This window comes from Rhinatrema bivittatum, chromosome 5 (genome assembly GCF_901001135.1).
Source record: "Rhinatrema bivittatum chromosome 5, aRhiBiv1.1, whole genome shotgun sequence".
Classification (NCBI taxonomy): Eukaryota; Metazoa; Chordata; class Amphibia; order Gymnophiona; family Rhinatrematidae; genus Rhinatrema; species Rhinatrema bivittatum.
The window spans coordinates 749,011-775,102 of record NC_042619.1 but is presented as its reverse complement, the minus strand read 5'-3'; the positions used below and the strand labels follow the sequence as shown (position 1 = coordinate 775,102).

At 44.8% G+C, this 26,092-nt stretch overlaps 1 protein-coding gene across 1 annotated transcript in view; it reads right to left on the bottom strand.

Moving 5' to 3' along the window:
* Positions 1 to 336: 336 nt before the first annotated feature.
* DCHS1 (dachsous cadherin-related 1) overlaps positions 337 to 26,092 on the bottom strand; it is a gene marked incomplete in the record, with an annotated part of 442,608 nt that continues 416,852 nt past the window's right edge. Inside the window, 12 exon segments of the mRNA XM_029601883.1 lie at positions 337 to 2,469; positions 2,472 to 2,575; positions 2,577 to 2,887; positions 2,890 to 2,928; positions 2,930 to 3,055; positions 3,057 to 3,149; positions 3,151 to 3,399; positions 3,402 to 3,489; positions 3,491 to 4,101; positions 4,104 to 4,436; positions 4,438 to 4,835; positions 19,254 to 19,395. Of these exon segments, the coding sequence (XP_029457743.1) occupies positions 2,210 to 2,469; positions 2,472 to 2,575; positions 2,577 to 2,887; positions 2,890 to 2,928; positions 2,930 to 3,055; positions 3,057 to 3,149; positions 3,151 to 3,399; positions 3,402 to 3,489; positions 3,491 to 4,101; positions 4,104 to 4,436; positions 4,438 to 4,835; positions 19,254 to 19,395 (2,754 nt within the window).

Here is a 26,092-nt window from a genome sequence, read left to right as displayed (position 1 = left end):
GCTGTTATTACTCTGTTCCTGTAGTAATGTCTATCCCTCTTTCCACAGACCTGCAGCTCTACACTACTGTGTACTGCTGCTCTCTGCTCTCCTAAAGGACCATCGTTTCCTATTCTAGAAAATCTATCTGATGGAGCTTTCAGGAGGAGGAAAATGTGCCATCGTGTTTCCCTTCACAACACTGACATGAGAAGTGCAACAGAGGAACACGGCTATAAGAAAACATTCATCAACATTTCTTAGCCCTTGAACCCGTGAGGCTGGACTGGCCCTCTTCCTTCCAGCTCCATTTCACGTGGCCTTCATGTGGCAGATCTCAGAAATATTCTGTTACAGAGTATCAGAGGGAGATTCCATAGAAAGCGTTGGAGGACCTGCCATTAGCCAACTAGACAATCTGGATCTCTGGACCTGTGCCCTGAATCAAAATCAGATTAAACTATAACTATTACAATGAACAAGGCCCGTCTTGGAGAAGGCTCACACTTTCTGTCTGCTGAATTGCTCTGGTTCCTTTCCCACTCAATTAGTCCTACAGATGGCCACGTCCATGTGGATTGTTCCCACACAAGTGGATCTGGGTGGCTCCTGTTGATTATTCAGCATTTTAATGAGGTGGTGCCCGCCACTGTCCTCACATGTGGGTTGCATAGCAGACAACGTAACCTTAGCAAGAAAGCTCTCCAATAGATTCAGGATAGGGGTCTACAAACAAGCCTGAGGTGAAAATGTTTTCATTTAAAGACTAAATAATATATAGGATAATATTCAAACTGTCCGGGAGAGAAGCCATCCACTTGATATTTCAGTCCTGGTGCTTGTCTCGGGGATTCCTCCTTGCTGTGAGTCACTGCATCGTAGCCCTGAAACTGCTGGCAAATAGGTAATTCCTAGCATCACCAACTACTGTATGATCATGCCCAAGGTGAGATGCCACCAGGGCTGGCAAGAGTGAAGGAGACAGACAGAATGGGCCCCTGAGCTGTAGGAGGAAGATGGTGAAGGTGTGAGGACAGGTTCTTGGCTGTAGGAAGCTTATGGTGAGCAAGTGAGGGTGGGGAGGAGATGCTGCAGGTACCTCAGAGTGCTTCAAGTGCAGTGGAGTTACAAATGATTGTGAGGATTGTTGCTAAGTTGTTGTATCACAATGCTGCTCTTAACTTCTCAGTGTCCTGGGCATACTTGCTTAGGATGCAAGCTCCCTATAAACCTTGATCAAAGAGGAGGGAGAGAGAAATGCCTAGCCTCACTTCCTTAAGCAGGCCTGGGCTACATGTTTACACACAGCCCTCCTTCTAGCACATGTAACATACTCAGTGGATATGGGAGTCACTTGAAAACACATAGCTCTCTCTGTAGTGCATATAGTACAACTCTCTGTAGTACATACTCGGTGGATACAGGAGTCATTTGAATACACATAGCTCTCTCTGTAGTGCATATAGTACAACTCTCTGTAGTACATACTCGGTGGATACAGGAGTCACTTGAACACACATAGCTCTCTCTGTAGTGCATATAGTACAACTCTCTGTAGTACATACTCGGTGGATATAGGAGTCACTTGAATACACATAGCTCTCTCTGTACTGCATATAGTACAACTCTCTGTAGTACATACTCGGTGGATATGGGAGTCACTTGAATACACATAGCTCTCTCTGTAGTGCATATAGAACAACTCTCTGTAGTACATACTCAGTGGATATGGGAGTCACTTCTTCACATGCAGCCCTCCCTCTAGTGCACGAGACGTCCTTAGTAGGTAGAGCAGTCTTTGTGAATAAAAGCTCATGGAACACAAGTATGGCCAGAGCTGTGTGTGATGGGCCTAAATGAGTGGAATACCATACCCAGGCTATTGCATTATGAATTCTATCTGTGTGAAGACAGAGAAGGGAGAAGGAATAAAACAACGGTTTCACCAGTCTCAGAGGTGTTAGCTCTGTTACACTTCAGGAAGCCAATGTGTGGCAGCTGCAAACAGTGCATGTGATGGGTTCTCATTCCTGTAACCATGGGCAATTTTACAACAGATGCCCCTCTGACTCCATTAGCGGGGTATAATAAGGATACTAAAGAAAGAATCCTCTACTGATGTCTTAGCATAGACAAGTTTTGGCCTTCACTGCAACATGAAGATTTATATTCTTTGTTCTATTAAATATTTCAGACCCCTCTCCCACCCTCACACACAGGAAGACAAGGGTTAAATCCTTAGCTCTGCCTCTTCTGGATTGTCCAATGAATGTTCAGTGCTGATTATAGAGGCAGAAGGCCCCTGTGAGACCCCAAAGGGAGACACCACTGGGGATCTAGCAGCCAGAGGAGAAAGAGACGGGGAAAAGCTGGGGGACATGGCAGAGGAGGAAATAGAACCCTCATAATTGATGGGGGAACGTCGGAGAGAAGACAAGTGGGGGAAGGTCCTTCCAATAGCGGTTTAGGGAGGAACGGACTTGGCCCCTGGTGGGCCACTGATGTGATCAATGGTGGTGGGTCGATGCGGGGTTTTGGTTCTGCTTTGGGTTTTGGTTGAAAGGGTCTCCTAAGGGTGGTCTCATCCTGAGTCGAGCATCTCAGTGAACACACTAGCCAAGGGCTGAAACTGAGGACACCAATTCAATAAGTAGTCCCAGTTGTAGCTGCCTCTTAACTCTTCATCGCTGGCAACGATAGCAGTCAGAGAGCCCTCAACAGACGGCTTCCCATCTTCAGGAAAGGAATAGTCCTTGGAGTGCGACATGTTTAAGCCACATCCAATGCTTATAAAGCCACCACCATCATCGCGGTAGAGCTGTGGCTGACCTGCAATCACAAAGCCAGAACCTTTTTGTTCTTAAAACCATTGGACTGTCTCCATGCCTGGGTCACATGAGATGTTCGGAGAGCTTGGTCAGCATCCTGTTGAATGCCAGAATCAGGTCCCTCGTGCAGCAATATGGTCCTGTATAGATGATGTAATACTGGCCACCCGTGGGTATTCATTGATCATGTCGGATTTTCATCATCTTCTGCAAGCCTCTGCTGAGCCACGGCCACTGGAGTGGAATGGGGTCTAAGGAGCCACCTCGGGTGTAACTCCCACTAATTCACAGTTTGTCAGTTGAGTAACCAGGCAGGGCTTGGTGGTAAATGTGGTCACTGCCTAGCCAGAGTAGAGCCTTCGTTGCCTGAGCTTCTGCATGAGTTGGCCTGCATATTGTTGAGCTCGTAGTCTGTCTCAGCTTTCCTTTCTCTTGGTACGGTGGGAGCGGCATATCATCAGGTACAGTAGCTACCACAGCAAGAACCACAGACCACTCCCAGGGAAGCTGCCACTGCAATCACCAGCAGCAGATTAATGTCAGTGCCAGGCCAAAGGGAGGTATGAGTGACATCCACAATGACCTGAGAATTGGGCCATACGGGAGGCTGGGTAGAGGGCTGCGAGCATGGATATCCATGGTCATTTCTCTTGTTTCCCGCTTGGCACGGCTGCTGTGGTGCTTGGCTGTCTATTTTGAGGTAGATGTGGCCAGTGGTCTCATTAATTCCAAAATATGGTGAAGGCTTTGCAAAAGAGTAGAGGACAACTCCATCTACTCCTTCATCTTCATCAGTAGCCAATACATGGCCAATACTCTGACCCTTCTGGGCCCCTTCTGAGACTTCAAAGTTGAATGTCGGTGCCAAGAACACAGGGTCATACTCATCCTCTCCCATCACTAAAACCTGCACAGTGACAGTAGCTGAAAAGTTTCCAGTGTCCATTGCTTTCACTACTAGCTTAAATGTTTTGGTTCTCTCATAGTCAAATGTAAGTTTGGATCGTAGCTCTCCTGAGGTTTCATTGAGTGAAAAGAGCTCTCTCCCTTCCCCCACACCAGGTTCATTCATTGATAGATCCATCACAGTGTAGTAAAGCTGCCCGTAGATGCCAGTGTCAAGTCTATGGCCATGGATGATGGTTACAATGGTGTTTGGTGGCTGATTTCCCTGATGCTAGTGGTTAAAGTCTCTACAGGGAAAATATGGCCGGTTGTCATTGATATCCTTCACCTCTATGGTGACTGGCACCAAAGCAAAGTTGCCACGAGGGCCTAGGTGTTCTGATGCATGCCACTACCAACACAATGGACATCCTGAGCCTCCCTGTCCATGGCTTTTAAGAGTCGGATAGCGCCTGACAATCTCATGATATGGAAGAGCTGGTTTTGATCTCCAGAGCTGATCGTATAGTGAATGAGGCCATTGGGGATAGAGTCTGAATCATGAGCAGCAACACGTAGGACCTCGGTGCTAACTGGGGCACTCTCACTTATGAGGATACTGTACTCAGAACGGGGGAACACTGGAGGGTTATCATTCACATCCAGGACAGTTATCACCACTGGCACAGTTTGTACTTCTTTGTGGCATACCAACGATCTGAGGCAAGCAATGGTGAGGTTATAGGAGTGGTATCATTTCAAAATCCAACGTATCTACCAGGATAAGAGTACCAATAGTCTGAAAGTGCCCATCTACAAACCGCACATTACTTTCCACCTGGAAGGCATTCCCACTGTTCCCACTCAGGATGGTATAGTCAAAACCAGCATTCTCTCTGGACATGTCATGGTCAGTTGCCTCTAGGGTTAAAATAGTGGTGCCAGGCTGTAGGTCCTCAGACACAGATCTGTTGTATTGGGACTGGTGGAAATAAGGCGAATTGTCATTTACATCTTGCACCTGGATCTGGATAGTAGTGTAAGAGGAAAGGCTGGGAGTGCCATGATCACGGGCCTCAATCAACAAATCTACTGTGGATCTTCTGGCATCAAAGTCAATCACATGACTGGTAAACAGGGTTCCTATAGAAAGAAGGAGAGAGAGAGGAGGCATCAAATACTGCACTTAGAAACAACATAAAGAATACAAAAGGGAAGGGTCATCCCTAGGGGAGGGTGAATGGTGGTGACTGCCCCAGGGCCTCTGCATCGGCAACTTCTGTCATACTGGCAAGTGGTTCACAATAACCAGTGGGCTGCTTGCCCATTCAGCCTGCCCACGTCATCGATCTTCCTTGCTGTGCCACAGAAAAGGCAACTTCTTGTCCTGCCAGGGTGTGACCCTCCTCCTAACTCTTCCCTCTCCCCTCCCCGGGGCAATCATTCTTCTCTTCTTTTCACTAGCAGGAGAAGAGTAGGGGGAGACTCGCATCTCCTGGGGTTAGGGAGAAGTTTTACCTAGGGGTGAGGGATAGTATCATCGCAGGAGAAGGAGTGAGAGGATTGTGCCAGGGCAGCAGGGGGAATACATACAAGTGATAAGGGAGGGAATCGCACAGCTGTGTGTCCTCAGCCCCAAACCTCCTAGCAACAAGGTGCTGAGAGATATTTGGATGTAGGTTAGAGAATTTCCTGGAGTAATTCTAAAACTCACGTCCCAATCATTGCTCTCGTCCAGCAAAGGGGTCCCTCCTCCTCTAAGGAGTTGATGATTCAAAAGATATTAATTGGCTAAAATTGGGATTAAGCCACATAAATCTACCCAGTTACCCTCTAACTGCCTAAATTTGTAGAGTTTAAATTTCAACCCGCACAAATTTAAAACATTTACAAAAGGGGCCAGGTTGGAAGGCACTCCTGATATGGACATTCAAATTTTGCTGTTTTGCATGATATTCAATACTAACAGGCTAAATTTAGCAGGGCTGAACCTACCCATTCAAATTTTAAGCATGTAGATCTAGCCAAATATTCAGTTGCACTACTAGCTGAATAAATGTAGTTGAATATCTGCCAAACATAACCAGTTAAATTTAACCATTTATCTTACCCTACTGAAGGTTTATAAAACTCGAGTCCAAGGTGCCTTACACACATTACCTCATCACTATTCTTATCCCAACAACAAAACATTTCTCATCCAAGTATGTTACACTCATTCCCTGTATAGCATATTCCCTTCACCAAGTGGACAAGGAAACACGCCTTTAACAACCTAACTTACATTTCTGTACCTACTGAGTTTCACATCCAGTCCACAATGCCCAAATTAAGAAAAGAACATTCCTTTTCGATAGAACCTTACTTAAATTATCAGAATACCCACCCCTCACTACTACTAACACAACAAAGAGAACCTCCTTATCTTAAATTTCTTACTCAAATATTATTACTTACTCAAATTATTATAGTGCCATATCCTCGCTACTAACACAATAAAGGGAACCTTCTTACCTTAAACGTCTTACTCAAATTATACTACTTACTCAAATTATAGTGCCATATCCTTGCTACTAACACAATAAAGGGAACCTTCTTACCTTAAAGTCTTATTCAAATTATACTACTTACTCAAATTATTATAGTGCCATATCCTCACTACTAACACAAGAAAGGGAACCTCCTTACCTTAAACGCCTTACTCAAATTATACTACTTACTCAAATTATTATAGTGTCATATCCTCACTACTAACACAAGAAAGGGAACCTGCTTATCTTAAACTTCTTACTCAAATTAGACTACTTACTCAAATTATTATAGTGCCATATCCTGCTACTAACACAACAAAGGTAACCTCCTTATCTTAAACTTCTTACTCAATTATACTACCTACTCAAATTATTATAGTGCCATATCCTCACTACTAACACAAGAAAGGGAACCTCCTTACCTTAAACGTCTTACTTAAATTATACTACTTACTCAAATTATTATAGTGCCATATCCTTGCTACTAACACAACAAAGGGAACCTCCTTATCTTAAACTTCTTACTCAAATTATACTACTTACTCAAATTATTATAGTGCCATATCCTCACTACTAACACAATAAAGGGAACCTTCTTACCTTAAACGCCTTACTCAAATTATTCTACTTACTCAAATTATTATAGTGTCATATCCTCACTACTAACACAAGAAAGGGAACCTCCTTATCTTAAACTTCTTACTCAAATTATTTTAAAAAAATTAGAATTAAACCAAAAGATAATCAAAATCCATGGTATACTAAACAATTACGTATACAGAAAATAGCATTACGTAAATTGGAACAAAACTGGATAAAAAATAAAAAAATTATACGTTAACATCTTTTCGAATAGCCCTGAATCAGTACAAAAAGAACATTAACACAGCAAAAAAAGATTTCTATAATAAAAAAATACAGCAATACCAATATAATCCAAAAATACTCTTTTCAATCGTTAAATAATTAACCAAACAACCCCTTCAAGTGAATAGTTTGCTCCCAGAATACAAGTGTGATGAGATAGCCTTATATTTTAAAAATAAAATTGACATCTTAAATGCAAATTTTAAATCAAGTTCAAACCAGAATGTTAAAATGATTATAAAAGAAGGCATATCCTGGGATACCTTTGATTCTACATCCGTTTTTGAAATAGAAAAATTAATAAAAAATTTAAATCCAGCCCCGCACCCGATTGATTCCATTCCTATTCCAACTCTATAAATAATTGCAAATCTGATTGCCCCATCGATTACCACTATTATTAATCAATCATTAATTGAGGGTACTGTTCCTGAAGTATTAAAAAATGCCCTTATTCAACCTGTAATAAAAAAAACAAATCTAGATTCATCGCAATTTAGCAGTTATAGGCCCATTTCTAATTTATCTTTCTTGGCCAAAATATCTGAAAAAATAGTTCAGAAGCAATTAGCAGAATTTCTAGATTCCAATAATATTTTATTTCCAAATCAATATGGTTTTAGAAAAAATTTTAATATAGAATTACTCCTAATTGCCATGACAGATACTATTTTAAGAGGTTTTGACTCTGGTCAGAGTTACTTTTTAATACTTTTAGATTTATCGTCTGCGTTTGATACCGTTGACCATTGCATTTTAATAGATCGTTTGAGAGAAATTGGAATTACCGGTGTGGTTTTAAATTGGTTTTTATCTTTTCTTAAAAATCGCTCATTTCAGGTTAAAATTGAAAATACACTATCTGAAAAATACCCTCTTGAAACAGGGGTGCCACAGGGCTTTGCTCTCTCGGCTACCCTTTTTAATATTTATGTTTTACCTATTTGTCATCTTTTAAGTGGGTTAGGATTGAATTTTTATATGTATGCGGACGACATACAATTTCTTGTGCCTATAAAAGATACAGTTGAACAAACCTACAAAATTATAACACTCTATTTATCCACTTTACAACAATTGCTGCAACATATGAAGCTGGTTTTGAATATGAATAAAACGGAAATAATCCTGTTAGAAAGAAAATTCAGACAACAAGATCTCCCGCCCTTAGTTATCAATAACAACACAAAAATTAATCCCTCCTCTTATGCTAGGGATTTAGGAGTTACAATTGTCTCAGAGTTGTCATGGAACAAGCATATCACAACTAAATTAAAAGATGGTTATTTTAAACTATTAACACTTCAAAAATTAAAGCCATTACTAGAACCAAATGATTTTAGATCAGTCTTGCAGGCTCTTCTTTTTGCAAACATAGACTACTGTAACTCCATTTTACTAGGGTTACCACAGAATGTTGTCCGACCTTTAAAAATTTTACAAAATGCTGCGGCCCGTGTCTTAACAGGCACAAAAAAAGAGTGATCATATAACTCCGATACCTGTTAAATTACATTGGTTACCATTAACTTATCGTATACAGTATAAAACGGCATACATTATACATAATATAGTCTATGGATCAAATGTTGATTGGCTGAATACAACAGTACCGCAGAGGAATTTACGGTCAGCCAATAAAGGACTGTTAACAGTACCAACAATTAGATCGGCAAAACTTTGTCAAGTTCACAAAAAGGCAATATTGATAGCAGGCCCAAAACTATGGAACACTCTGCCTGATATCAAGAAATTTAAGGCAGATCTTAAAACGTGGCTTTTTAAATATACTTACTTGGAATCATTGGGCCTCATTTTCTAAAGTATCGCAGGTCTGTGATACTTTAGGTAATGAGGGGCGGGGAGCCGAAATGGGGGGCGGTCCTGCGCTAGCCGGCAGCGATCGCACCGCCGCGGTGCGATCGCTGCCGGTTTCGCACCCAATAGCACCACCATAGACGGTGAAGCTATTGGGCGTGAACTAGGACGCGAAAAGGCCCTTATCTTTTCGTCGTCCATGGCGTCTTTGCGGAGTCTGCCCCAGTGATGCCCCGACTCCTCTTCTTCCGGGGCCGACTCCGCCCCCATCTAGGTATCGCACGCGATAAGGGACTTTGCGAAACGTCCCTTATCGTGTGCGATCCGTCTGGTAAATGACCCCCATAGTGACAACAGAATACGGCATTACTGCAGCACTTTCCTATTTTGTATCTTACTTTATTTTATCTTTCTGTTTTAATTGATTAATCTATTTATTGTTCACCGTTATGATGGTTCCACTGAAATGATGGTATAAAAATAAATAAACCTTAAACCTTAAATATAGAGACATACCCTCACTCTGCCTAACACAAAGGGAACCTCCTTACCTTAAACTACTTACGAAAATTATTATAGAGACATACCCTCATTACACCTAACACAACAAAGGGAACCTCCTTACCTTAAACTACTTACTAAAATTATTATAGTGACATACCCTCACTACACCTAACACAACAAAGGGAACCTCCTTACCTTAAACTACTTACTAAAATTATTATAGAGACATACCCTCATTACACCTAACACAACAAAGGGAACCTCCTTACCTTAAACTACTTACTAAAATTATTATAGATACATGCCCTCACTACACATAACATAATAAAGGGAACCTCCTTACCTTAAACTACTTACTAAAATTATTATAGAGACATACCCTCACTACACCTAACACAAAGGGAACCTCCTTACCTTAAACTACTTACTAAAATTATTATAGAGACATACCCTCACTACACCTAACATAACAAAGGGAACCTCCTTACCTTAAACTACTTACTAAAATTATTATAGAGACATACCCTCACTACACCTAACATAACAAAGGGAACCTCCTTACCCTAAACTTCTCTCTCAAATAATACTATTTACTCAAATTATTATAGTGCCATACCCTCACTACTAACTCAAAGAGAACCTCCTTACCTTAAATGTCTTACTCAAATAATACTATTTAATCAAATTATTATAGTGCCATATCCTCGCTACTAACACAACAAAGGGAACCCTCTTACCTTAAACTTCTTACTCAAATAATACTATTTACTCAAATTATTAAAGTGCCATATCCTCGCTACTAACACCACAAAGGGAACCCTCTTACCTTAAATGTCTTACTCAAATAATACTATATACTCCAATTATTATAGTGCCATACCCTCACTACTAACACAACAAAGGGAACCCTCTTACCTTAAACGTCTTACTCAAATAATACTATTTACTCAAATTATTATAGTGGCATATCCTCACTAATAACACAACAAAGGGAACCTCCTTACCTTAAACGTCTTACTCAAATAATACTATTTACTCAAATTATTATAGTGCCATATCCTCACTACTAACACAACAAAGGGAACCCTCTTACCTTAAACTTCTTACTCAAATAATACTATTTACTCAAATTATTATAGTGCCATATCCTTGCTAGTAACACAAAAATCCTTCTTTCCATAAGAACCTTACTCACGTTACCATAGTAACACCCCTCCTCCTGACTACCACCTCCCCTCCTTCACTGATCCCAACCCAACAAGCAAACTCTCCTGCCCCATAAAAACTTTACCCAGACTACCACCCTATCACCTGACTATCACCTCCCTTTCACTGATTCCAACCCAACAAGCAAACTCTCCTGCCCCATAAAAACTTTACCCAGACTACCACCCTATCACCTGACTATCACCTCCCTTTCACTGATTCCAACCCAACAAGCAAACTCTCCTGCCCCATAAAAACTTTACCCAGACTACCACCCTATCACCTGACTATCACCTCCCTTTCACTGATTCCAACCCAACAAGCAAACTCTTCTGCACCATAAAAACTTTACCCAGACTACCACCCTATCACCTGACTATCACCCCCCTTTCACTGATCCCAACCCAACAAGCAAACTCTCCTGCACCATAAAAACTTTACCCACATTACCACCCTATCAACTTTCACCTCCCTTTCTCTGATCCCAACCCAACAAGCAAGCTTTCTTGCCCCATAAAACCTTTGCCCACATTACCACCCTATCACCTATCATCTCCCCTTCACTGCTCCCAACCCAACAAGCAAACTCTCCTGCCCCATAAGAACGTATTAAAATAATCAATTTACCACATCTCTCTCCCAATGTCAACCCAACAAAGGGAGCTCCTCCTCCTAAGCACTTTACTAAAATTATTGGACATCCTACCTACCGATCATTTAAGGATTCCTCCTTAAACTAAAAGACTATTACTTTCCTCTCACTGCTCTCAACCCTTTTCCCCCTAAGAACCTTACTCCTATTACCAGAGCACCACCTACCAGTAAAATGCCAACTTCTGCTCACTATTTCCAACCAAATAGAATAATTTGTCTCATATTCTAAAAGTAAAACTTCCCTCCTTGCTACTCTTAACCCAACAAATATACCTTCCTTTTCCTATGCACCTTACTCATGCTAACAGAGTACTAAGATTATAAGAAGTTGCCATACTGAGTCAGACCAAGGGTCCATCAAGCCCAGCATCCTGTTTCCAGCAGAGGCCAAACCAGGCCACAAGAACCTGGCAATTACCCAAACACTAAGAAGATCCCATGCTACTGATGCAATTAATAGCAGTGGCTATTCCCTAAGGGGTAGATTTTCAAACTATGCGAATAGGCCTACTTTTGCTGGTGCATCAGGCGCAAGCAAAAGTACGCTGGATTTTAGTAGATACGCGCGGAGCCGCGCGTATCCACTAAAATCCTGGATCGGCGCGCGCAAGGCTATCAATTCTGTATAGCCAGCGCGCGCCGAGCCGCGCAGCCTACCCCCGTTCCCTCCAAGGCCGCTCCGAAATCGGAGCAGCCTCGGAGGGAACTTCCTTTTGCCCTCCCCTCACCTTCCCCTCCCTTCCCCTACCTAACCCACCCACCCGGCCCTGTCTAAGCCCCCCCCTTACCTTTGTCGGGGGATTACGCCTCCCAGAGGGAGGCGTAAATCCCCGCGCGTCAGCGGGCCTCCTGCGCGCCGGGACGCGACCTGGGGGCGGGTACGGAGGGCGCGGCCACGCCCCCGGACCGCCCCGGGCCGTAGCCATGCCCCCGTACCCGCCCCCGAAATGCTGCCGACACGCCCCCGAAACGCCGCGACAACCGGGCCCGCCCCCCGACACGCCCCCCTCGGAGAACCCCGGGACTTACACAAGTCCCGGGGCTCTGCGCGCGCCGGTAGGCCTATGTAAAATAGGCGCACCGGCGAGCAGGGCTCTTAAAATCCGCCCCTAAGTCAACTTGATTAATAGCAGTTTATTGACTTCTCTTCTAGGTACTTGTCCAAACCTTTTTAAAACCTAGATAAGCTAACTGCCTTAACCACATCCTTTGGCAATGAATTCCAGAGCTTTATTGTGCATTGAGTGAAAAAGAATTTTCTCCAATTAGTTTTAAATGTGCCACATGCTAACTTCATGGTGTGCCCCCTAGTCCTTCTATTATCCGAAAGTGTAAATAACCGATTCACATCTACCCGTTCTAGACCTCTCATGATTTTATAGATCTTTATCATAACCCCCTCAGCTGTCTCTTCTCCAAGCTGAACAGCCCTAACCTCTTTAGCCTTTCCTCATAGGGGAGCTGTTCCATCCCCTTTATCATTTTGGTTGCCCTTCTCTGTACTTTCTCCATCGCAACTATATCTTTTTTGAGATGCGGTGATCAGAATTGCACACAGTATTCAAAATGCAGTTTCACCATGGAGCAATACAGAGGCATTATGAGATACTCCCTTTTATTTGCCATTCCCTTCCTAATTTATTTATTTAAACATTTTTATATACCTCTTATGCAATGGGAGTAGGTCTAAGCGGTTCATAAAGTAAAAACATTCGTAATAAAACATAAATCATCGCAAAGGTTGAACACAAAAATCAAATCATAAACAAACAGTCATAACAACATAAATTACAATAAAATTAAAAGCTAATGGTAGATTCATAACATGCATAGAAATACAGAAAGATTATAGAGGCTTGAGAGAGGACTAGATGGAATCATTTCACTGCTGGCCTGTTAAATGGAATAATTCCTAACATTCTGTTTGCTTTTTGACTGTCGCAGCACACTAAACCCACTAATTCAATGTATTATCCACTATGATGCTTAGGTCTCTTTCCTGGGTGGTAATTCCTAAGATAAAACCTAACATCGTGTAACTTCTGCATGGGTTATTTTTCCCTATATGCATCACCTTGCACTTATCCACATTAAATTTCATCTGCCATTTCGATGCCCAATTTTCCAGTCTCACAAGGTCCTCCTGCAATTTATCACAATCTGTTTGTGATTTAATTGCTCTGAATAATTTTGTGTCATCTGCAAGTCTTATCACTTCACTCATCGTATTCCTTTCCAGATCATTTGTAAATATACTGAAAAGCACCGGTCCAAGTACAGATCCCTGAGGCACTCCACTGTCCACTCCCTTCCACTGAGAAAATTGACCATTTAATCCTACTCTCTCTTTCCTTTTAGCCAGTTTGTAATCCACGAAAGGACATCGCCACCTATCCCATGACTTTTTACTTTTCCTAGAAGCCTCTCATGAGGGACTTTGTCAAACGCTTTCTGAAAATCCAAGTATACTATATCTACCGGTTCACCTTTATCCACATGTTTATTAACTCCTTCAAAAAAGTGAAGCAGATTTGTGAGGCAAGACTTGCCCTGGGTAAAGCCATGCTGACTTTTATTTATTTATTTATTTATTTCTTTTGTATACCGACATTCGATCGAGATATCACATCGGTTTCCAGATAACTAAAGGAATAGGGTGGTAACAGCCCTATTTTACATTATAACATGGTATTAAATAGATATAAGAATATTTTACATTATAACATGGTAATAAATATAACAAGAATATTTTACATTATAACATGGTAATAAATATAACAAGTTGTAACAGAACTAACAGGAGTACATGGGGGTGGTACATGTTTTTGTTCCATTAAACCATGTCTTTCTATATGTTCTGTGATTTTGATGTTTAGAACACTTTCCACTATTTTTCCTGGCACTGAAGTCAGGCTAACTGGTCTGTAGTTTCCCGGATCGCCCCTGGATCTCTTTTTAAATATCGTAGTTACATTGGCTGCCCTCTAGTCTTCAGGTACAATGGATTATTTTAATTATAGATTAGAAATTACTAGTAATAGGTCTGAAATTTCATTTTTGAGTGTTTTCAGAACCCTGGGGTAAATACTATCTCCTCTTTACTACTCTCAATCTAACTAAGGGATCCATCTTCCCATAGTCACATTACCAGAGTAGTACTATGTCTCCAGTGTACCACCTATGGCTCACTACTCCCAGTCCAGCAAAGAGATCCGCATTTCCTTAAAACAGTGATTTCCAATTTGTCTTGGGGGATCCCCAGTCAGTGGAGTTTTTATGGTATCCATAATGAATATGCATGAGGTAGATTTGCATGCAATGGAGGCAGTGCCTGCAAATGTATATTTATTGTAGATATCCTGAAAACCACACTGGCTGGGAGTCCCCAGGACAAGTTTGGGAATCACTGCCTTAGAGCCTTCGTCACTCTAAAAGAACAAATCAAGGAACATATAGAAAGACATGGTTTAATGGAACAAAGTCAGCATGGCTTTACCCAGGGCAAGTCTTGCCTCACAAATCTGCTTCACTTTTTTGAAGGAATTAATAAACATGTGCATAAAGGTGAACCGGTAGATATAGTATAATTGGATTTTCAGAAGGCGTTTGACAAAGTTCCTCATGAGAGGCTTCTAGGAAAAGTAAAAAGTCATGGGATAGGTGGCGATGTCCTTTCGTGGATTGCAAACTGGCTAAAAGACAGGAAACAGAGAGTAGGATTAAATGGACAATTTTCTCAGTGGAAGGGAGTGGACAGTGGAGTGCCTCAGGGATCTGTATTGGGACCCTTACTGTTCAATATATTTATAAATGATCTGGAAAGAAATACGACGAGTGAGATAATCAAATTTGCAGATGATACAAAATTGTTCAGAGTAGTTAAATCACAAGCAGATTGTGATAAATTGCAGGAAGACCTTGTGAGACTGGAAAATTGGGCATCGAAATGGCAGATGAAATTTAATGTGGATAAGTGCAAGGTGATGCATATAGGGAAAAATAACCTATGCAGAAGTTACACGATGTTAAGTTTTATCTTAGGAATTACCACCCAGGAAAGAGATCTAGGCGTCATAGTGGATAATACATTGAATTAGTGGGCTTAGTGTGCTGCGACAGTCAAAAAGCAAACAGAATGTTAGGAATTATTCCATTTAACAGGCCAGCAGTGAAATGATTCTATCTACCTCCGTCTCACTACTCTCACTATAACACAGGAACTGTCCCTCCGTTAAGGCCATGCCTCCTATTATCAGTATGTCACCTTGACCTCTAGAATACTACTTGCCTGTCAGTATCTGCAACCTACTAATTGAACCTTTTCTCCCCTATAAACTTTATTCAAATTCCACAGAGACCTGGGATGCAGTATATTTTTCCAGAGCACCACCTATGACTCGCTACTCCCAGCCCAGCTGACAGCCAGTGGACATGCCCTACAGGGTCTTCATCTTTACCAGCCCTTTTACCCATGGGTTGAGCTTTTGGGTTCCGGGGGCTGGCAAGGCTTAGGCGAGCATCCCTAATGGGCAGTTGGTGAGAGTCCAGGAACAGGCGGAGGTCAGGGCTAGCAGTGAAGAGGCAAGATCCAGGTTCGGACCAGGCGGAATACAGGAGAGTAGTCAAGGTTCATAGCAGATGTCAAGGCAGATGGCAATCCAGAAAGTAGCAGAAAACAACATGGAAGCCAATCCAACGAAGCAGCAATGCAACCAGAACAAAATTAGATTGGTGTCAGGAAATACTGGGACCGAGTTTCGTCCATACAATGTGGGCAAGTAGTGCAGCTACAGACATTAGCTTAGGCACAATAGCTCAGTGCACAGTCTGTAAACCGATTAACATCTCAACAAACTGGAAGTCTACTGTATTTGTCCAAGGCAGGAATCTTGCTTAAATTTACAGTACAGAACAGCACAAATAGACAAGTTGGCATCTCAGAAGTGTATAAAGGTATATGGGCGAAACTCGGCCCGAGTCGAACATTGGTTTTTACCTTTAATTAAAGTATTTCCTGACACCAATCTAATTTTGTTCTGGTTGCCATCCAGAAAGTAGTCAGTGTCGGTAGCAAAGGTCAGAACCAGCCGAGATGTACAAAGATGAAAGGAAGGCAGAAGGAACCAGGACACAGCAAGAACACACAGGACCCGGCAGACAAGGCAAGGAGAAAGGGGAGATGGAAACAAGATAGCAACACAAACTGCAGGCCAGGCAGGAGAAGCTTGGAGGACACCATCAGAGGGCACTTCCAGAGACTTTCCTGCCCCGGGGCCTTGATGGCTGGGGGTGGTGTACATGCACGGTGTGAATGTGAAGACTTTTGATGGCAGCTCCCGGCGGTGTCTTCCGGGCCCAGCGGTGCAGTGGGCAGGTGTGGCTGGTTGCAGGCCTTTCTAGCGACTGGCTGAAACGTTACACTAGCAAAGGGATCCTGCTTTTCCTTAGAGCAGTGATTCCCACTGGCCCCTACCTGTCCTGCAACAATCATCCCATGCCCCTCCTCCCGTCTTCCTTTTGCTTCCAAACTATTTGAATATACTGTTCAGCACCGCTGTCTTAACTTTCTTTCATCTCAAGCTTTCTTGATCCACTCCAGTCTGGTTTTTGCTCTCTACATTCACAGATACAGTCCTTGCCAAAGTCTCCAATGACCTGATTATGGCTAAAACCAAAGGCCTTTTTCTTAATCCTTATCCTTCTTGACCAATCTGCTGCTTTTGAAACTGCTGATCACCACCTACTCCTCGATACTCTGTCAAGGCTTGGGTTTCAGGACTCTGGGCTGTCTTGGTTCTCTTCTTACCTCTCCCACCATACTTATAGCATTTCTTCTGGTGGATCCTCCCTTATTGCCATCTCACTATCAATTATTTTATAGTTAATTTTTATTTTGAAAATGTATTGTAAACCGTTTTGGTCATCTCATGTATTTGGTAAAACGGTATATAAATGTTTTAAATAAATAAATAAATAAATAAATAATTGAGGGGCCCCAGGGTCCTGTCCTGGGCCCTCTTCTCTTCTCTCTGAATAGTAATTCCCTTGATCTACTCTCATGGCTTTCAATACCATCTTTATGCTGATGATTCCCAGATTTACCTCTCTACACCAGTCCCAGATCTCAGCCTGTTGTCTGACATTGCTACCTGGGTGTTCCACCATCACCTTGAACTCAACACGGCCAAGACAGAGCTCCTTATGTTTCCTCCCAAACCCACTTCCCCTCTTCCTGCTTTCTCTATCTTTGTGCCTAACAGGGTCATCCTCCCATTCCCTTTAGCCTGCAACCTTGGAGTTATCTTCGATTCCTCTCTCTCCTTCTCTGCATATATCCAAAACATTGCTAAAATGTGACGTTTCTTTCTCTATAACATCATGAAAATCTGTCCTCTCCTTTCTGGGCATACTAAGAATCTCATGTATTTTATCATCACCTCTCGCTTAGACTATTGCAACCTGCTCCTCTCAGATCTCCCAGTGAGCCATTTCTCTCCACTGAAATCTGTCCTAAATTCAGCTGCATGACTTATCTTTCACCAAAGTCATTACACCCATATAATTCCTTAAGTCACTCCATTAACTCCCTCTCCATTCCTGCATACAGTTCAAGCTCCTCTTACTTACCTACAAGAGCCTTCACTCTGCAGCTCCTCACTACCTCTTCTCTCTTATCTCTCTCTACCCCTCCTCATGCACTCCCTCATCAGACAAGTTAGACATTCTGAACTGTTGCATCATGCTACCTTTTGTCTAAAACCCACCTAATTTAAGGCTGCATTTAAATCTTACATTTAATTGTTCCACTTACAGCCTCATTCATTTAAAACCATTATCTTAATAAATGAACTTCCCCAAGTCTCTTTTGCCCGGTATGTTTGTCTTGATTAGATTGTAAACTGTACTGAGCAGGGGTTGCTTCTTGTCGGGCGGATTTTAAAAGCCCTGCTCGCGTAAATCCGCCCGGATTTACGAGAGCAGGTCCTTGCGCGCCGGTGCGCCTATTTTCCATAGGCCGCCGGCGCGTGCAGGTCCCAGGGTTTGTCGAAGGGGGCGTGTCGGGGGGGGGTGGGACCCGAAGACGCGGCGTTTCGGGGGCGGGGTGGGGCGTTTCGGGGGTGGGACCGGGGGCGTGGTTTTGGCCCAGGGCGTTTCGGGGGCGTGGCCGCGCCCTCCGGAACCGCCCCCGGGTCGAGTCTCGGCACGCCAGCATCCCGCTGGCGCGCGTGGATTTCGGAGCGGCCTCGGAGGGAACTGTCTCCGTTCCGGAGACAGGCTGCGCGGCTCGGCACGCGCCAGCTGCCCAAAATTGGCAGCCTTGCGCGCGCCGATCCAGGATTTTAGAAGATACGCGCGGCTACGAGCGTATCTTATAAAATCCAGCGTACTTTTGTTTGCGCCTGGTGCGCAAACAAAAGTACGCGAACGCGCTTTTTAAAAAAATCTACCCCTGTGTGTTTGTTGTACAGTGCTGCATGAGTTGAGCAGCACTAATGAAGTGTTAAATAGTAGATAACTAGGATATGACTGCCAGGATTACTTCAATTCTTCTTGTAATCATAGAGACTCCACTTGATCTCCAGTTCACCTTCACTTCTGCATCACAAAGGATCCTCTTTGCTTATTTCACAATTTCTTAAATTTTCATAATACGTTTTTGACTCCACCACTTTCACTGGGAGACTACTGTATCATCCACCACCTTTCTGTGAATATTTCCTAATTTTGCTCATGACTCTTATCTCGCTTCAGTCTCGTATCAAGACCTCTTGTTCTGGAACTCTCTTATTAAGCAACAATGTTTCACGATTACCAATGTGCCCTCCAGACCACCACCCATCCTCACCTCTCCAGTGGCATTCTCCCTCCCCTCCTAAATTACTCACATTGCCAGATCACCACTCTTAGCCTAGAAAAACTCCTCAAACTTATCCCACCCTTTATCAAATCTTCAAAGTTAACAGAACAGTCCACAACACACCATTGTCAGGGTCTATGAAGAAAGCATTGTTGGTCACTGAAGTCAGTCTGTAAGTGACTTTTCCATTGTCTGCATTGTCCCTGTCTGTGGCTGTCACGGTAATGATAGAACTGCCTGGAGGGGTGTGCTCCAGAAGAATGACCTAGAAGAAAGAAAAGCAATGAGCATTTAGTCAATACGTTCTACAGTTATCTGTTAGCATGAAAATATTATCTCCACTTTCTTTAGCAAAGGAGAGAGAGGGCTCTCTCCAGGAAGGAAGCAGAGTTGCTTACCTATAACAGGTGTTCTTAAAAGACAGCAGGACGTTAGTCCTCACCCATGGGCGACATCATCAGATGGAGACCCAATATGGAAAACGTATATCAAAATTTCTAGAACTTTGACTAAGCACACTGAGCATGCCCAGCATGCCTTATATCATGCGTCTATGCGGAGTCCCTCTCCAGTTATGTAACCTCGATTTATACATAAATCAAAAAATAGGAGAAATACAACTCTACAGGGGTGGCGGGGAGTTTCAGGAGGAATAACATCCTGTTGTCCTCGGAGAACACCTGTTACAGGTAAACAACTCTGCTTTCTCTGAGAACAAGCAGGATGGTATTCCTCACACATGGGTGAATCCCTAGCTATAGGCTACTCCCCAACACAAAAGGGGACCAACAGATAACCATCCAGATGCCAATGGGCACAACAACACTGGTGCTGTTGGTAACAGAGGGGGGGAGACAGCCTGAAACCAAACAGGTCCTAGGTGGGAGAGTTGGGTTCTACACCTCAAACAGGTTCCGAAGGACAGATAGGCTGAACCTACTGTCATGTCGGCTAACTCTATCCAGACAGTAATGAGATTTGAATGTGTGGAGAGAACTCCTCGTTGCAGCCTTGCAGATCTCCTCCAAGGGAAGTGCTCACAAGAGGACCACCATCGCTACCATTGCTCTGATAGAAAGAGCCTTGACTTGACCCCCAAGATGCAGTCCTGCCTCGGCATAACAGAAGGAGATGCAATCTGCTAGCCAATTGGATATTGTCTGTTTGGCAAAAGTAACGCCCAACCTATTCCTATCAAAAGAAATAAAAAGTTGGGTGGACTTTCTATGGGCTTCTGTCCAATCCAGATAGAAGGCTAAGGCTCGCTTGAAGTCCAAACTGTGCAGTGTTCACCTTGGTGCGAATGGGTCTGGGAAAGAATGTTGGCAGGATGACTGACTGGTTAAGATGGAGCTCCATCACCATCTTAGGCAGGAACTTAGAGTGCATACGCAAGACCACCCTGTTATGATAAAACTTAGTATAAGAGGGATAAGCCACTATGGCCTGGAATTCACTGACCATATACACTGAAGTGACCGCCACCAAAAATATGACCTTCCAGGTCAGGTACTTCAGGTCTCAGGTGTGCAGAAGCTCAAAAGGAGCTTTCATCAGCTGAGATAACATGACCTTGAGGTCCCAAGACAAAGTGGGATGCCTTTTGAAGCAAGCCCCGCATGAAATGTGCAACTTTAGGCTGTACAAAAATGAGCATACCATCTACACCTTGGTGGTATGCACCAAGTGAACTGAGATGAAATTTTAACAGAGTTGGTCTTTAAGCCAGCTTCTGATAGGTGTAGGAGGTAGTCAAGCAGTTTTTGTGTGGGGCAAGAGAACGGATCTAGGGCCTCCTACACTTCAGTCCATAGGACTTTCTAGTGGAAGGCTATCTAGAAGCCACCGGGACCCGAGACACATCCTCTGAAAGATCAAGTGGCTGCAGGATTAACATCTCAACATCCAAGCTGTGAGCTGGGATACCTCAGCTTGCCTTGATCTTGCGTGATGAGATATGGGGAAGTCCCCAGACTGATCGGTCTCCAGATGGACAACTCCTGTAGGAATGGAAACCAGACCTGTCTCAGCCAATAAGGGACTATGAGGATCATAGTCCCCCTATCCACACGAAGCTTCAAGAGAGAATTTGTCACTAAGGGAATGGGAAAATACGCATTCAGATGACCCTTGCCCCAGTGACAGGAAAGGGCATCCAAGGCTGGTTTGCTGTCTGATCTGTATAGGGAGCAGAACTGAGGCACCTTCCTGTTGCAGGGGGACACAAAGAGATCTACGTCTGGGCTCTCACAGAGGGGGAATATGCAATTCTCTACCCCCTGGTCCAGGGACTACTTGTGGGGTCTGAAGGCTCGACTCAGCCAGTTTGCTACCATGTTCTCCTTCTTGGCCAGGTACATGGCCCTGAGCACCATCCCGTGGGACAAGGTCCATGACCAGATCTGGACCACTTCCTGACACAGGAGGCATGATCCTCTGCCTCCCTGCTTTTTGACATATCACTTGGCTACCTGGTTGTCGGTCTGGATCAGTAAAACTTTGTTGGACAGCCGATTTCTGAAAGCCTAGTGCGTACCAGATCTCCCGAAGCTCCTGGGATTTGACAAGACTGTTCCTTAGCAGACCAGAGACCCTCAGTGCAGAGCCTATCTACATGAGCTCCCCACCCCAGGGTGGATGCATCCATGGTTAGGACAATTTGGGAGGAGGACTTCGAAATGAGATCCCCTGTTCCAAATTACCTGGCGCCAGGACAAGATGAGGTGACTTGGATGCAATCCTGGAGGCTCTGAGTGGTCTGGCACCACTGCAACCTCAGGGTCCATTGGGCTCTGTGCATGTGTAAACGTGCCAAGGGAGTGACATGGACAGTTGCGGCCATATGGCCCAATCACCTTAACAATGCCAAGCTGACACCTGCTGGCTCTGTTGGATCTGTGCCATGATGGTCTTCAAGGTGAATCCCTCTGGTGAGGCAGGAATGCCTTGGCCTGAGCATTGTCTAGCAGGGCTCATATGAAGCCCACTTGAAGTGATGGGCTGAGAAGGGACTTTGGGTGGTTGAGAATGAATCCTAATGACTCCAACACCTGGATGGTCAAGTGCATGGACCTGGCGGTCCCTGCCTGAGACATGCTCTTGCCCAGCCAATCATCCACATATAGAAAAACATGCACTCCCAGCCTACGGAGGTGTGCTGCCACCATGGCTAGGCATTTTATGAAGACCCGAGGGGCAACACCTGGTACTGGAAGTGCTGTTTTCTCACCACAAAAAGGAGATACTTCCCTTGACCGGGGAAGATCTCAATATGAGTATATGTGTCCTGTAGGTCGAGGGAGCATAGCCAGTCTCCATTTTGCAAAAGGGGGATGAAGGTGCACAGGGAAACCATCTTGAACTTTTCTTTTCTTAGAAACTTGTTCAAGGCCCTTAGGTCTAGGATGGGACAGAGTCCTAGAATCAGAAAGTACCTGGAGTAGAATCCATGGCCTCTTTGCCCTGGTGGTAAGGGCTTGACTGCTCTGGCCGTTAAGAGGGAAGACAGATCCACTAGTTGTACCTCCTGATGTGCTACCAACCTCCAAAATGGGCATGGAGAGCAATCTGGCAGGACAACCAATAGATTCATTTTGTACCCGTGACGAATAATGAACAGAATGCTCTGGTCTGAGGTTATATTGGGCCACTGGTTCACAAAGAACCACAGCCTTCCACCAACCAGAGGGTCCATCGACCCGGGTACGGGCAACTGGCTTACTCTCCTTACAGCCCAGTCAAAACCCCATCCTCGATGATTGAGGAGCCAGCTAGGGCTTAGGGGCTCTCTGCTGCCTATGGTGGCTGCAGGAGCCCTGATGATATAGACAGGAGCGAGGGGGCACTTTCTTTGGTGAAAGAAAGACTTCTTTGGCCCCAGTCTTGCTGGCCTCCTAAAAGAGGAGGAAGGGTCTGGAGTACTGGTGGAGAGTTGTTGAAGGGTTTTCATGGTGGTCCCGAAGCTGGGCCACAGCATCCCTCATGCTTTCTCAAAGAGATTCTCTCCAGTACAAGGCACGTCGGCGACTTGTTCCTGTACCTCTAGTCAGAGATCTGAGGCCCACAGCCATGCCATTCTGTGGCCACTGATTCCCACTGCAGAGTCTCTCGATGCCATCTCAAAAACATCGTAGGTCACACAGACCTAGTGTTTTCTGCACTCCAGGCCCTTATGCACCAGTGACATGAGGGTGTCCTGCTGCTGTTGAGACAGCTGCTTGGTCACCTCCTGCATCTGCTTCCAGATGTCCCATGAGTACTGGTAGGCAGCAATGCGGGCAATGAGCATGGTGGCTTGAAACACCTTCCTCATAAGAGTGTCCATCATTCTATGGTCCTTCCCCAGGGGCGCCAAGGATTGAGTCTGAGAGCACGTGGCCCTTTTGTGGGCAGATTCGACCACCACCGACTGGTGGAGCAGCTGATGCTTATTGAATCCAGCAGCCTTCTGGACAGGGTAGACCCCGTCTGCCTTCTTATTAATGAGAGTCACTGTGAGGGAGTGTTCCCAATCCTCAGCAGCAACTCCTTAAGGATCTCTTGTACCGGGACCACATTGATCTCCTTAGGAAACTCCACGAACTGGAGGACCTCAAGCATTTAATGCCTATCATCCTTCTCAAGCAATAAATGAAAAGGGATGGCTTCTGCCATCAACCTCTCAAAACCTATGAAGGTTAAGTACTCAGACGAAGACTTCCTTCGCTCCTCTGGAGGAGAAGGCTCTGAAGGGAGATCCTCGGAGCTTTCGGAGGAGGTCTCTAAAGCGTCATCCCCCTAGGGGTTATAGGGTTCCTCATCCTCACTGTAAGCCATAGGTGATGGGTCTCTATGTGCTCAGCCTTCGTCCAGAGGTGCAGACACTGGTAGAACTGGAAAGTAGGCTGCAGGCCTCAGCATTGATGCCAGCCTCGGTGGAGCTTCCTCCTTGGAAAAACCTGCGATGAACACCGTATTGGTAGGGGGAAACCTCAGTGGCCCACTGGGCATCGATGCTGTCCCAGAAACCAATGCCAGCTGGATCAGTAACATACTGATGAGCATGTTGAGCTTCTTCAGAAGCGGTATGAGGACAGGTGGCACCGGGTCCGGTGCTGTCAGTGCCACGGGATCCAAGCCCTGCAGCATCTGTTCCACCACTAACTGGACTTGGCGCTTCAGCAACTCCTTGAACGTTGCCGATTCCAACATGGACTGGGAGGAAGGAGAGGTGGCCATATCCTCTTCGGATCCTCGAGGTGCATCGGTTACTGGCATCAGGACCAGTCGAGACCATCGCAGACACCTGAAACTGATAGAGGATTGGCACTCATCACCGTGGGGGCACTTTGGGGGCTATGCCAAAAAAGCCAGTGCATCCCTGTGCCTGGCATCGTGCATCGATAGGGACTAATACCGATTCTTCTTCAGCTTCCCTTGATGGTTGGCCCAGTCTTTCCTCAGTGCAGAGAGCTATGATGAGGAACCTGACATCCTTGGCCTGGAGGAGATCAATGATGGCCGATCTCCGGCCCCCCTGTCTTCCGATGGCATCAACGGAACCGATAGTCCCACCAATGTTGATGGCTTGGTGTCCATCGGTGTGGCTCCTTGGTCCTTTGATGCCGATGGCTCAGATTTCTTCGACACAAAGAGCTGTTCCATCTTGTCGAGTTAAAGCAGACATCCCTTCTGGGGTCTTCTGGGCACATAAGTGGCAACCCCGAATGCCATGAGATGCACCCAGGCAGAGGACACATATGTCATATGGATCTTTGAAGGACAAGGTTCTCGGGCACCGGGGGAATCACCAAAAACTGGAAGTGGCCATGCAGGATGAAAAACAAAAGGGGCATGAACCAAAAATGATGGTGGTGGGGCATTGATGGCTGGTGGGCACCGATGCACCACCATACGCCTGGGGGAATTCTGTGCAAAAATACTTAAAATTCTGCACACAAAAACTTAAAATTCTGCAAAATTCTGCAAACTTTCTATTGGTCAAAATATCACAATTTACATGCCAGTCTTTAAGTAATTATATTTTAAATTAATACAGAAAAACATTATTACTTAGAGATGCAGAATTTTAAATATTTTGAGCAGAATTTCTCTAGAAATTCACTGTAAGATTGTCCCTTCCACTCGCTCTCCCTACTCCCCTGGCCACTTTGCCCTCTCAAACCCCAACTCCTCCACCTGCCAGTATCTCTCCCCTCCACCTCTAGGCCCAACCTCTTCCACTCTATCGCCAGTCCCAGAGTTTGACCCCGTTCTCAGTACTGCCCCTCACACAAGATCCCTCTGACCCTCACTCTCTCTCACACATGCTCCCTCTCTCTAGTACACATACACACACACCCTCATACAGGCTCCCTCACTCTCACGCACACACACACATCCCCTCATACAGGGTCCCTCTCTCTTGCATACACACCCACACAAGCTCCCTTTCTCTCTCACACATACATCCTCACACAGGCTACCTATGTCTCTCTCTCACGCTCCCCTTCACACAGGCTCTGTCTCACACATACACAATCCCTTCACACAGGCTAGCACCCTCACATACACGATCCCTTTTTCATACACACGCGCTCCCAGTCTCTCACACACATACACACGCCTTCACAATCTCCTCATATAGGCTCCTCTCTCTCTCTCTGGCACCCACACTCAAGCATCCCCCCCCCCTGCTCTCTCACCTCCCATGCTCTCTCTCACACCCTCATGCTCACCCCCCTGCTTTCTCTCTCACACTCCCCTCCCCCACACCCCTCTTCCTGCTCTCTCATCTCTACTCCCACACACCCTTCTCCTCTCTCTTACACCCTTCTCCTCTCTCTTACACCCTTCTCCTCTGACATGCACACACATTCACTTTCACCAGGGCCTTCATTGTCGGGGCGAGTGGACCGTGTCCAGCGGCACACTGGGGCCTTCATCTTCACGCGCTCCGTTCGCGGCATGCTGGAGTCTCCTTT